Raw genomic sequence first — 15,000 nt, 5'->3', positions numbered from 1 at the left:
AGCTGGAATCCAATTTCCAATCAAACCAATGTGAAATTTCAGAAAAGCAAACTGGAAAGCTGTCGCTGATGAAATAGACAAAACCTGCCAAAGGATCCCCCCAAAAGCTAAGAATATAGGGAGATTTAACAAACTTGTCCTAACCTCTGCAAAGAAGAAAATACCCAGGGGTTTTAGAGAACAACACATCTCATGATGGAATGAGCGAAGCAAAGAATTCTGAAAAAATATGAGGAGACACATGATGAACAGGTAGCAGAATACTTACTAAACACATTACATGAAAGCCGAAAAGAGAGATGCGTAGAAACTGTTGAAAACGTTAACCTCAGTAACTCCAGCCGTCATGCACATACCCAAATTTGGAAACATGCCCCGGTAATCGCCATTAAAACCAGGCAAACCAATGACTAAACCATCCAGCTACAGACCAATATCTCTACTTTGTTGCTTATACAAGTTCCTGGAAAGAGTCGTACTAGAGCGAATCACCATAATTTCCTGTATACCACCAGAACAAGCGGCCTTAGACCACAACGAAGCACAAGTGAACAGATCCTTGTACTGACCTCATACATTGAAGCAGGCTTTGAAAACAAAAATAACACTTGTACAGTCCTTAATACACTTATCTGCAGCTTACGACACTGTTTGGACAGGCGGACTGATAATAAAGCTTTCAAAAGTTATTCCTTGTAGAAAGACGCTTAAACGGCTGTCTACCATGACTGGCACAAGACATTTCATGTCATATTGGTAGAAACAAAAGCAAAACACGAAAAATAAAAAATGGGGTACCACAACGTTCAGTTTTAGCACCAATTTTCTTCAATATTTATATCTCCGACATGCTAAACTGCGAAGCACTCAAATTTGGATACGCTGACGACTGGGCCTTAGCTTATTAATGGAAAAACTGGAAAGAGATTGAAGGGTTCTGAGCAAAGGCACCTGAAACAATACTTTGATAAGTGGTACCTAAAAAAAGAACATCACCAAATCAGTATCCACAAACTTCCACTTGAACAGTCCAGAGGCAACATAAGAATTAAAGAACACAGTCGTAACTCAATAGTACCCCCAGCCCCCAACCCTAAACACCTCGGCATCACATTTGGACCGACAGCTAAATTATCGCCAACACATTGAGGGAACTGCAAATAAAATCGCAAAAAGAAACAGCCTGGTGGGAAAACTCGCAATTATCACATGTGGACCACAGGTAGTGAGAACGTCTGCTTTGGCACTGTTCCACAGTGTTGGGGAGTACTGTGTTTCTGTATGGACGAGGAGTCCACATGTAAACCGCATTGACATCCGATTAAGAGACTCAATGTTAATAATAACAGGGTGTCTCAAGTCACTCTAACTCAGTGGTTCCCAAAACTTAGCGGCATTGATCCACCAAGTCTTAGACGACAAGACTCTAATCAAAGGATGCATGCAAGAATTGATGAAGCTAAAGATAACACCCCTATAAGAATAATCATAAAGGGAGCACCTTCAACAACAAGGGCTCAAATTGAGAAGACCATTCCACCTAACAAATATGATAGACTTCAGCGTGGAAGAGAACTAGAGAGAAATGTGGAATAGGGAAACACCAATAGGTGGAAACGTCATAAAAGATCCCACCAAAGGAATGCCTTTTGCAATGACAGGAAAACTGGGTTTCCTCAAATCGCCTCTTAACACGACATGGCAAAACTGCATATAATATGTGCAGATTGAAGCATGACAGCAGTGATGCCTGCCGGAATTGTCAAGCAGCTCAAGAGACCAGCGATCACATCGTCCTCCACTGTCCAGTAACTAAACTTGAAGGTGACTATAAAACTATTCTTAGGGTGGAGGAAGACTTTTGAAGCTGGGTTCATGAAATGAATTTGGAGGCTACTACTACTACAAGTCCAATGGTCTAATAACGGACTTAGTTCTGCACTGTCCTTCTTTATTAATAAAGTAACATACAACAATTAATAAAACAGGTTCCAAAAGGATTAAAATACCAATCGCAGTGTCTTTGGGCTCAAACCTCTCCTTCCGCCATTAAGAAAATAAGCAGTAAGAACAATAAATCACGTTAACTCTCTCCTTACCAGCTATTTTCAGGAATTTACCCGAAACTTCAGACTCTCCCAACGCTAAAGTAGATGTTTCAAACAGATAAGTAACGAGTATATTCTATATTGTGTTCAGAAAAATGAGCTCTGCAACACAGTGTCGAGTCTTTATCGCTATAACTATAACAAAATGAAATCAGAATAAGAAAATTGTTGGCTGCATCGTAACAAGTGTGACGATTTTCCTATGGGAGGTAAATGGGAGGGTTATATGCTGGCAAACGACAAAAGAGTGTTAGAAGAAGGGGGGGTAGATGTTGTTTATATTTTAAGGGTTTTGCGAAATTTTAGGTAATTTCAGCACCGTTTCTGATTTTAAAACATTTTTATTTACCGTTTCGGGTGTTTCTTTTTTTAGGAAAACCGACGAAACCCGAAAAAGTTATGGGAAGTGGACAGCAGTGGGGAGTGAACTAGTGACTCAGGGAAGTGTACACTAATGGAGAGTGATCCTGTGACTATGGGAGCAGGGTGGTGTTTCTTTTTGAAACCCGCCAAAATCCTCCAAGACCGACCAAAGTTATGGGAAGTGGGCAGCAGTGGGGAATAACCCAGGGACTCGGGGAAGTGTACACTAGTGGATAATGAACCTGGGACTATGGGAAGAGGATAGCAGACGGAAATGAACCTGGGACCATGGAAGATTGATACCTGGCCAGACTATGGAAGGCGGATACCAGAGGATAATGAAGACTATAGGAGGTGGGCGCTAATGGGGAATGAAACTGGGACTACGAGAGGATGACACCAGTTAGAGAGTTAAGCAGTGGAGAGTTAAGCCGGGAATATGGGAGGTGGACACCTATGGGGAGTGAAGCCAGAAGAGAACTTTTTTCTTCCGAAGCCTACTAACATCGTCCAAAGTTATGGGAAATGGGCAGCAGTGGGACTAAGGGAAACGGGAACCAATGAGGAATGAACCTGGGACTAGGAGAGGTTGATACCAGTGTAGAGTTAAGCCGGGAATATGAGAGGTAGACACCAGTGGGACGTGAACGAGCCCATTATTGCCTCTGGTAATCAGAACTGCAAATATTGTTGTTGTTTTGTCATAAAAATGGCAAGCTATATAGACGATATATAACACCAGAAACTTAATTTATTCTCATTCTTACCCAAATGAGTAGACAAGACAATTTTTTGGATCGGGCTTGAACCTCGAGTCATCACAAATATCCCAGCCACCGTCTCCGACTCGACCCATGCGGACACGCCGGTCACAAAACGCCTGTGTACTGTGTATGTATCTAGAGTGAGAAAAAAATGGCCAATTTTTATGTTTATTCATTATTTGGCTGTATGCATCCATTGGTATATTTCAACATCATATATCACTCGGCTCAGGTGTGAATAAGTACCTGATAACACGTCAGTTTTTGGTTTATTTTTCATTATTCAACCCAAACTGATAAAAAAGAATATCTTCCTTACTTTATTCAATATCTTAGTATTGGGATGTTTTTGTGGCGATCTTATGAAAACGACCCTTGGTACAGACTCATTTACCTCATTTACAGATTTTCTCATAAGAACCTGATAAATGTTAAGAGAAAACATGATTTTTCCATTTGAGATTTCAAATGATCTCCATTTACTTATTACAATCTGATAGGATTGATATCTTTGGAAAAAAATTGGTCGATTGAAATTCCACTTCGACCACTTGAAGGTCAACGAGAGGTCACTAAAGTTCAAATATATAAATAAGGTCAACAGCATTCAATAATTTTAAAACATCTTTAAGAACATATAATCTTTAAACAAACCACATGTACACTTTTGTTAATATTTTCTTTGATTTGTACGCGTCATTGTCCTTGATTTGATTTTTAGATGTATAAAAATATTATTCTTTTTGAAATAACATGAGAACAGCACCTTTTTTACGAGATTTGAAATATTGGCCATATCTTTCCCTACATGTACAATATTTCTTTTTGAATCATTGTGACCAACCAATGATATCAAAATGTCTGTAAACGACAGAAGTTTGGTTCTTAAACAACATATTGACAATATTTTAGTATCTTAATTCAACGGGCGATGACTCCATGAACCTTGAGCAGATTTATTTGTAATTTTGAAATAATGTTATTCTTTGTATGAGCTGTTAATTTGTTCTCTTTACAAGTTATATTTTTAATAAACAAAATAAGTCTAATATTAGCCATTAAAAGTAGCTTCTGTACATTTTAATTTTAAATACAATCAATTTTTGACATTTCTGGGCAAATGGAGCTCATTAGTCACGGAAGACATTCGTCTAAGGGAAGGGAACCCCAACAGAAAACCATGGGCAGACTGGGCTCACTAACTCGGGAGAGTAACCAATCTAGGAGTGAATCTCCAAAATTAATCCTGGTCCTCCAAGGCAAGAGGTTATGCGATGAGCCAACTACGCCCGAATAAGGGCCTGTTAGTAAAATTACCCAAACATGGCGATCTGTCCCAGTGTGACAATCGGAGAGGAATCACCTTGTTGTCCAAACCAAGCAAAGTGCTCACAAGAATCATGCTTGACAGGATGAAAGTTACTTTGGACAAAGCACTACGAGATGAGCAGGCAGGTTTCAGAAAAAAACGCATGCACAGACCAAATTGCAACTGTAAGAATCATTGTTGAGCAGTCGATTGAGTGGCAATCATCCCTATTTGTATGCTTTATAGACTTTGAGAAATCATTTGACAGCGTAGACAGGGAAAGCATCTGGAACATCCTTCTCCACTACGGGATGCCAGAAATATTTATAACATCATCAAACGACTTTATGATGGGTTTTCCTGCCAAGTCATCCATAATGGTCGACTCTCAGAGGATTTTGATATTACATCAGGAGTTAAGCAAGGCTGTTTGCTGTCTCCACTTCTATTTCTTGTGGTATTGGACTGGGTGACAAAGACAGCATATGGCAATTCCAACAATGGCATCCAATGGACATTTTCAAAAAGACTTGAAGACCTTGAATTTGCAGATGACCTAGCCCTCCTCTCACACCGCCTACAAGATATGCAGAACAAAGTCACGGCCCTGGAAGATGCAGCTCAGCGAGTTGGTCTCAAGATTTGTGAAGAGAAGACAAAACTACTGCGCTTAACTGCCAAACAAAGCACAAATCACCATCTCTGGCACAGCCACAGAAGACGTCAGGGAATTTACATACCTTGGCAGCAAAATCAGTCAGTCGGGTGGAACTGATGAAGACATCATCGCTAGAATCAAGAAAGCGCGCCAGACCTTTGCAATCTTGAGACCAATATAGAAAGCGTCCACCATATCCACAAACACCGAGCTTTACATATTTAACACTTATATTAAAGCAGTCCTGCTCTATGGGTCAGAGACTTGGAGAACAACCTTGGCCACATCAGCCAAGAGACAAACTTTTGTCAATCGCTGTCTTCGACAAATACTCGAGTTGAAATGGTTTGACAAAGTGCCAAATGATGACCTTTGGACATGAACAATCCAAGAACAATGGATGTCCAGGTCAGAAGCAGGAAGTGGTGATGGGTTGGCCATACCCTGCGAAAAGAGCCTCGTAATATTACCAAGCAGGCTCTCGAATGGAACCCACAGGGCAAGAGGAAACGGGGTCGTCCAAAACAGACTTGCAGGAGATTTGAGCGCCTCCAATCTTATCTGGAGTGAGGCAAAAGTCTGTGCCAAGGATAGAAGAAGTCGGAAGAGTGCTGTTGAGGCCCTATGCTCCGCTAGGAGCCAAGAGGCATAAGTCAAGTCAGTCAATTTTAGACATCCGGCTCACTACGACATAACACCGTTTTTAGAGGATAGATCACTTATGGAGTAAGACAGTTCTGGTCAAAACGAAGGTGTTCAAAACAATAAGGCGTTATTTTATAATGCAGTCATATTATCTTATGTAAATCAGGTAGGTTCCAGAGAGAGAGCCATAGGCCAATCACCATACGTCGCATATCATTCATTACATTATTGCTAATGAAAATATTACAATGTAAGAGGCATGTCGCACTGAAAGGCTTAATTGGATCACCACGGGTTACTTGGATCACCAGATGTTACTTGAGCCACTTTTCGTGAAAATGGTCAGTGCACCTAGAAAACTTTTTTCCAAACTCTTATCATGACTGAAAACATCATTAGATTAATATTTTTAGATTTTGAAGGAAAAAAGTTTCTGGTTTTCCCACGAAAGACCCAAGTTACCCTGGTGGCCCAAGTAACCCCCATCTAGGGTATCCCATATGCCATGGACACTTGATAGAATTTCCCTGTGAATTAACGGTGTGGCGTGTAGCGAGCGATTTTGGCTAGTCCCAGCGTAATAGTCACCTTACCCATGAAAGAAGTCAATCAGTTTCAACAGAGACATTTTGTTCAAGACGCTATCCTCTGGAATTGGTGACGTTTTAATTGACTGCCTTGCGTCTGACGCCACTTTGAGATTGTTGTCGCTTTGTGTCCAATGCTGAACTCCGTCCTGCTTGAGCAAAACACAGACATTCATTATGAATATAATAAGTATATAAATGAGTATAAAAGTATGAAACTATGAACATTCATAAAGAGCATTTCCACGGATTTGCCATGCTTAATGCCATTTATGTTTCATTTATTCCTGCAGTAGGCCATATGGAACTATATTTCCATTTCATACAGCACTTGTCGGCTGTTAGATGTCCTTTTTGTACTAACACTATAACAATATACGTCATTATCTATATTTAAATACTCTTTGTTTGTTTTTGTTTTTAACGGTTTTACGGTGCTTGCAACACATTAAGGTCACATCAGCACCAGTAAAAAGGAAGAAAATGGGATAGTAAAAAGTTTTAGAATTACAATTAAAGCATCCAAGAATAAGGCAGACAAAAGAGAATTGGTTCAAATAGTTGTAGATTCCAAGTGCACACTATCAATGTACTTAGTTTGAGACCACCTAAAAGTCTCATCCAGACACAAGCACAGATCCCCACAAAGAGGAATACACTCAAATGTTTACAAATCATATAATACACAAACAAAACATAATACAGTGCATAACAGAGAGATGATTTACAAGGAAAAAAATATCATCTCCCAAAACAATAACTATGCATTTGACTGTTTCCCTCCCAGCCAGGACTCTGGCCAGGGCCAGGACAAAACCAAGTAATCTCATTCCAAGAAAAAGACAGAAAGCATATTGGAAAACAGATATAGGGGGATAGAAGACTCAGTAAGTACCTCCCTGCCCACTATGGGAGGTCAGGAACCCCACTCAGTAGATACTCTTTCAAACCTGAATCGAGTGGGGTAATGTGTGTTGCTATTATTATTATTATTATTATTATTATTATTATTATTATTATTATTATTATTATTATTATTATTATTATTATTATTATCATTATCAGTATCATTACTATTATTAATATAATTGCCATCATCATCATCATCATCATCATCATCATCATCGTCATCATCATCATCATCATCATCATCATCAACATCATCATCATCATAATCATCATCATCATCATCATCATCATCATCATTCATCATCATCATCATCATCATCATCATCATCATCATCACAATCACATCATCATCATCATCATCATCATCATCATCATCATCATCATCATCATCATCATCATCATCACAACCATGATCATCATCACAACCATCATCATCATCATCATCATCATCATCATCATCATCATCATCATAATTACGTGTCGACTTGCCCAATTCATATAAAGCTTGAGTTAACCAAAATTAAATAATATTATAGTCAGATTTTTAATAAGTGGCGCGTGTTGTTCTTCTTTTAACAGCTGTCCCTCAATGCACAGCTGCAAAAGTTTGTATGGACCTGAGAATCAATTTTACTAAATAAAAAAAATATCTTTTCATTAATTGTAAAACAATAGGAAAGGATTTCGCTTATAACAGCTATATTAAAATCAATAACAGGTGAGGATCGTGACTCATATATAATTTATAGTATCAAAATTTTGAATTTTCCGCCTATCCATTTTGATGGAATTCGTTAAAATGGAATGTTCGGTTAATTTAAACTTAAAAGATATACATACAGTATCTAAATATGAAAGAACGAATGGCAATATTTAATTATCAGATATCTACATTTTATCAATACACATTTCTGGTGAAAATACAAATGAAAGTGAACATTACGCGCTCCCAACATTATTTTTATTGCAAAATCTATAGAAATAGCTTGTTTTTTATACCAAAGAGGATTACATAAATTTAATGTAGACTTGTCAAAAGTAGAAATTCATCAATTTATGACTCGGTGTTTCTACAAATAGGTACATGTGTTCAGCAATAACAACAACTATAACAACACCAGCAACAACAACAACAATGATATACTGGACACATCAATAATCATATTCTAATGACTAGGATGAGGAAAATGAGAAATGGAACGACTATGGAAAGAATTTATGACATTACTCTATCAAAATGAAACGTAATTTTCCTCCAGTTTGCAAAGGTTGGAGCATGCCTTTTTCCAGTCTTCCTTGTAATATCATTTATTCCCTCGTCGGTGAGAGTAAATTTGGTGTTCCACCTCTCAATCTTTCCCTCTACTGGGTCTAAATGAGCTGGATTGGACTGCGCTCACAGTGATATGAGGGAAGTCGCGAAACCTCGTGTCAAAACTCCTTGAATTTGAAAACTGTTTCTGCTTTGTTTATTTTCGCTAGAATATACTTGGGCCTTTGATAAATGGTCAAAATAATATGTAATGTTGTCTGATTAGAGACATGAAGTTGCCGAAGTTGGACCCTTGAAGTGATCATGGGCCACCGAATGTTGTCCAATGCAATACGACTGGGTGTTTCGAGGAAAGGCAACAAACGGTTCTTTAGTCTTTCTTCAAACACCTCTGCATAGACCCCAGATTGATAGTCACTAACTGTCATTTTATGCAGAAAAGAAAAAAAATGCTACGGCATTCTTCTAAATACCCAGTATCTTCACCACCTGCAAGAATATCAATGATCCTCTGTACAGAACCCATGAGACGTCCACTCCTTTGTCAAATGTATGTTTACGTTTACCCAGGTCCATCGTTCAACACTGGTAATCTCTGTATTTCGAAAACTATCTTTTCGGGGTTGATTGTGAAATTCCAATTCCATAGCTGTCTTCCTTAATTGCTTATCTATAGATACAAGTAGATTTTTTTCTCGCAGCTTTACGAGAGTGGCACCGATAGAGATTTCGTATCGTATCATATCGTGTAAAAGCTTATATTATGGTTTAAAAGCCTTTAAATGCTCTGTGAAACGGTAGTGCATACATGCAATTTTTCAAAGTTATATTAATAGCAATCATTGTTAATTTTACAATATTGAGTATATAATCAGTATTTCAAATGATTTAAAGCTAGAGATTTCATATCAATAATTGCGACATAATGTAGATAATGTGCAATAAATCATAAGCTCAAAATTTAATGCAAACTACATAAGATGTAAGTTTATAGCATTTAAAGCGAACTGTTATTATTTGGAATCGAGTATGGCATGAACTCATAATCAATAGCCAGAACTACGTGTCAGCACGAGATTATTTTGAAATACGATGAATTAATTCATCTCATATTTTGTGGTGCGTAAGTTGTTTTAATTTTTTACAGTGTAAAATCTCGAATTTTATGGCAGCGGTTTTAGAGCAGTTTTTTATAGATCTTAAATAAGAAAACTTATTTGATATGGCATCAACATAGTCCTAAATCTAGATTCAGTTAAGACAAATTGATTCAAATATGGTCACAATTTTTTACAACTTTTGATAGAGGGACAGCTGAGAACAACTAGAAAAATGCGCGCAATTATTAAAAATTCTGACTATAGTATGATCTCCTCACATTATGGTAGATATAAAAACAAAGCACGATGCAAACAAGGAGAACTATAGCAACTCCGGTGGTAATTTGATGTCTACTGAACCTCTGCATAGTGGGAAGGGACGGGATCTGAAATAGTACAGGACAAGGTCTGTAAAGGAAACAATGTGCAAAATATTATCTAAACGATAAATTGGAGTTATATTATAAATGATGCAACAGATGAGGACAAAGATACTTTTTATGGTCTGCTACAACAGGTCATTGACAAGTTGCCAAGGAAAGACATCAACATATTGATGGGAGATGCTAATGCAAAAGTGGGACAGGATAACGTATGCTATGAAGGTATCATGGGACGTCATGGCATGGGAGAAATGAATGATAATGGAGAGAGATTTGCAAATTTCTGTGCATTCAACAGTTTGGTGATTGGAGGATCAGTGTTCCCCATAAGAGGATCCACAAAGCAACTTGGGTCTCACCAGATGGTGTGACAGAGAATCAGATTGATCATTTTTGTATCTCTCGTAGATTCAGACGTTCATTGGAAGATGTGACATTACGGAGAGGGGCAGATGTTGGATCAGACCACCACCTGCTATTGGCAAAGCTTAAGCTCCGACTCAGAAAACACGGGGCCAGATCACATACAAGAAGAAAATTCGAGGTGAATGCACTTGATGGGGAAAAGAATGAGGAATTCAAACTACAATTGAGTAATAGATTCCAACCTCTTACTGAGCTCGAGGAGGACATAGATGTAGAGTCACATTGGGCAAGGATCAAGGAAGTCTACATAACAACTTGCCACGAGGTAATGGGGGTAAAGAAATCGGAACATAAAAAATGGATAAGTCCAACCACCTTGGACCTTATTAAAAAGAGGAGAACAAGGAAGGAACAAGTGAATGCAAGCCGAACAAGGGCTTCAAGACTGGATGCACAAGAGCAGTATCGATCCATAGCTAAGGAAGTCAAAAGATCTGTGAAGAAAGACAAGGAAGCATTCATGAACAGACTTGCAGAGAAAGCAGAAACAGCAGCGACTGGAGGACACATGAGGATCCTTTATCAAACTACCAAGACACTTGCTGGAAAATATGGGAAACCAGAGGTACCAGTCAAAGACAAAGATGGGAAAACTATTTTTGGAAAAGAGGCTCAATCTGAACGATGGAGGGAACATTTCAGCTGCCTTCTGAACAGACCACCACCAGACAACCAGCCAGAAATTTTGCCTGCAAGGAATGAGCTACCAATTAATGTGATCCACTATCGATAGCAGAGATTGTGGGTGCCATTAACAAGATGAAAAGGGGGAAAGCTGCTGGACCAGACCAGATTCCACCGGAGGCTCTAAAAGTTGATGCGGAAAGAAATGCTGTGGCCCTGCACCCACTATTTGAGAGAATCTGGAATGACGGGATATTCCCAAAGGATTGGAAGGAAGGACATCTTATCAAGCTTCCAAAGAAAGGGGACCTCAGTAATTGTAATAATTATCGAGGCATCACTCTTCTTTCTATCCCAGGAAAGGTTTTCAACCGTATTATTTTAGAGAGAATTAAGAATGCAACAGATGCTAAACTGCGGGACGAACAGGCAGGTTTTCGGAAAAACCGTTCAACCACCGACCAGATTGCCTCTCTGCGAGTCATAGTAGAACAGTCTATAGAATGGAACTCTCCTCTTATTGTCAACTTTCTGGATTACGAGAAGGCTTTCGACAGTATTGACAGAGCAACATTGTGGAAAATTCTGGCACATTATGGACTCCCTGAAAAGATAGTAAACCTCATTAAGGAAATGTATGAAGGATCAAGTTGCAGGGTTGTACATGAAGATCAGCTTACTGACAGCTTTGAAATTAAGACTGGTGTCAAGCTGGGATGCTTGCTCTCACCATTCCTGTTCATCCTTGCCATTGATTGGCTAATGAAAGAAACCTCCAAAGGGAGAAGAAATGGGATACAGTGGACCCCCTGGACACAGTTGGATGATCTGGATTTCGCAGATGATCTGGCTCTTTTGTCCCACACCCAGGACCAGATGCAAGCAAAAACCACAATTATAAACAGCCTCTCGGAATCAATTGGTCTAAGAATTCACCCTGCAAAGTCAAAGGTCTTGAGGATAGGTACGCGTCAAAGGGAGCAGATCAAAGTAAAAGATCAGGAACTCGAAGATATAGACACTTTCTGCTATCTCGGAAGTATAATTGACAAGGATGGAGGCACGGAAGCAGAGGTGAAAGCACGAATAGGAAAGGCACAGGCTGCATTCACATCTTTGAACAGAGTTTGGAGAACTAAAGATATCTCCCTTCAACTAAAGCTAAGACTTTTCAACTCAAACGTGAAGTCTGTCCTACTGTATGGATGTGAAACTTGGAACGCATCACAGGCATGTATAAGGAGGGTACAGATTTTCGTAAACAGGTGCATGCGTAAGCTACTCAGAATAAAATGGATGGATAGAATAAAAAATGAAGAAGTATGGAAGAGAACACAGCAGAAACCAGTGGGAGAGGATATAGGAAGAAGACGATGGAGGTGGATTGGACACACGCTTAGAAAGAATGAACTATAACAAAGAAAGTATTGGACTGGAACCCTCAGGGCAGAAGATCAAGGGGAAGGCCACGAGGAACATGGAGAAGAATTAAAGAAGCTGATATACAGAGAAGTGGTAAGACCTGGAATGAGATAAAAAAGTTGGCTCAGGATAGAGAGGATGGAAACTGTTTGTCTGTGGCCTATACCCTGACCCAGGGTGAAAAAGGCAATGATGATGATATTATAAATACGATGCGCTTGGCTAAGAAGCTCTTAACATTCCCATCCGGAAGTATAACGAACCAACACGCAAGACTGTGAAAAAATGAACTTTTATAGTCTGGATAATATGGTTAAGTGAGAATTATAAAACAAGGACCTGAGTGACTTCAACATCATTCTATCTATATGCCAACCCGATCCCTTCTCTCCTCATCTGATGGAAAATTGTTACTCAAGGAAAGAGCGCTTAGGTGTCATGTGGAGGACGATCTTTTTCTAGAAACGTCCCGATCCTGATGAACAAGCATCCAAAAGAATTACGGTATATATATATATATATATATATATATATATATTATATATATATATATATATATATCACCTGGTGACTCAGTTGTCTCCGTGGGTTGCGATATTTCAGTATCGTCGGACTGATAATTGCTCACCGTTTCTCTCTGCTCCAGTGTCGGCAAAAGAAAGAGAAGCTGCTCAAGTTAGATTATTTTCTTCTCTTCTTTGCGGCTTGCCCGGATGTAGATTTTTTCTGATCAGTAATTCCCGCAGAAAATAGTGTCTCAGTTTTGCCCACCGTTGCTGGATCTCCTTACCTGAAGTTGGAAAGAGAAATTATCAATATACCGATTTATTTTTCTATAACAAAAACAAAAGATGATCTTGAAAGCACATCATCATTACATATACTCTTTAACAGTGAAATTCAATTCCGTTATGTGCTCATTATTTAATTTCAGTTACATGGCAACTGGATGCACTATGATTTCTCAACATTATGAATACCTACTTGGCATTGAAACAATTCGTGAAATAGTTCCGACCAAAGCGACTGGCGAAAAATTGCTACAGATTATTACAACAAGACACAGTTTCCTAACTGCATCGGTGAAGTTGATGGGAAACATATAAGAATCTGTCAACCTACTCAGAGCGGGTCCTAATTTATACAATTACAAAAGCTTTTTTTTCAATTGTTCTTACTGGGATTGTGGACGCAAAATGCCGATTCATATCAGTTGACATTGGATCGTATGACAGCTGTAGTGATTCCACGGCTTTCAAACACTCAACATTTGGACAAATGTTAGAACAGAGGCAACTGAAATTACCCCCAAAATGAGGAATTACCAGTTGGTTGATGATAATGGTACAGCCATGCCATTCGTGCTCGTCGGTGATGAGGCGTTTGCTCTGTCTGATCATTTGTTGCGACCTTACCCTAGGAGCGAATTGACGCAGACTAAGTAAATTTTCAATTACAGATTGACTCGTGCTAGGCGTATGTAGAGTGTGCTTTTGGAATTCTGGCAAATAAAAGGAGGATTTTTCATCGCGCAAAGAATTTGAATCCCGATTTCTGTGTGAGTATCTTCAAAACCTGTTGTGTTCTGCACAATTATATCCGACAAAGGGATGGAGTCGCATTTGATAATGCAGTTTATGAATGCCCCTTGCAAAGTCTTAGTCCAAGTTATGTGTGCACACGAGCATCACCGATATCAAACAGAGATTATTTTTAATTCAGAAAAGTGAGTGGAGCAGGCACTTATGTTGGTAACAACAAGAGATGAAGTGAGTAGAAAAGTGCCAGAAGACAATAGAGAATAAAAATTGTCGCGGCGGTGGTGGGGTTTGAACCTGCGACCTTATTGGTACGACAACTCCGCCTGGCAGGTGAGAGCGTGGCTCTACCGTGTGAGCTATCCACGAATACAAAAATATTCGTATCAAACTCAGGTCATTTCTAGAGCTCTCTCTCACCCACTTCTGGGGACCGCGGCATATGAAAAGGTAATGACAAGTTCTAGCCAGTATCAAGAATAAAAAGTAATGATTTTATTTGTTTAGAACCAAGATGGCCGCCGTTGCCGGGTGGCGTGACATCAGACTATTGAATCCAATTGCCAATATAACTCATACAAGGATATATGTAATATTTCCATCGACAAATCGAGTAAGTAAAATCAACAATAAAGCAAGGCAAACAATAATAATAACAATGATAATAATAATAATAATATAATAATAATAATAATAATAATAATAATAATAATAATAATAATAATAATAATCATCATCATAAGAATAATAATAATAATAATAATAACAATAATAATAATAATAATAATAATAATAATAATAATAATATAATAATAATAATAATAATAATAATAATAATAATAATAATAATAATAATAATAATAATAATAATAATAATAATAATAATAATAA

The 15,000-nt window shown here is 38.4% G+C and overlaps 1 protein-coding gene across 1 annotated transcript in view; it reads right to left on the bottom strand.

The window, feature by feature from the left end:
• Positions 1-13,344, bottom strand: part of LOC144962578 (putative methyltransferase-like protein 24) — a 33,811-nt gene extending 20,467 nt beyond the window's left edge. The window contains exons 1-4 of the mRNA XM_078895632.1: positions 13,200-13,344; positions 9,995-10,102; positions 6,441-6,583; positions 3,239-3,370 (exon numbers count right to left, since the gene is read on the bottom strand). Of these exons, the coding sequence (XP_078751758.1) occupies positions 3,239-3,370; positions 6,441-6,583; positions 9,995-10,084 (365 nt within the window). The 5' untranslated portion in view covers positions 10,085-10,102; positions 13,200-13,344. The remainder of the gene's footprint in view (positions 1-3,238; positions 3,371-6,440; positions 6,584-9,994; positions 10,103-13,199) is intronic.
• Between the last annotated feature and the right edge of the window lie 1,656 nt (positions 13,345-15,000).

This window comes from Berghia stephanieae, chromosome 1 (genome assembly GCF_034508935.2).
Source record: "Berghia stephanieae isolate SIO BIC M18660-M18661 chromosome 1, UCSD_Bste_1.3, whole genome shotgun sequence".
NCBI classification, from domain to species: Eukaryota; Metazoa; Mollusca; class Gastropoda; order Nudibranchia; family Aeolidiidae; genus Berghia; species Berghia stephanieae.
Note: the sequence above shows the minus strand (reverse complement) of the source record. Positions and strands in the feature narration are given on the sequence as shown.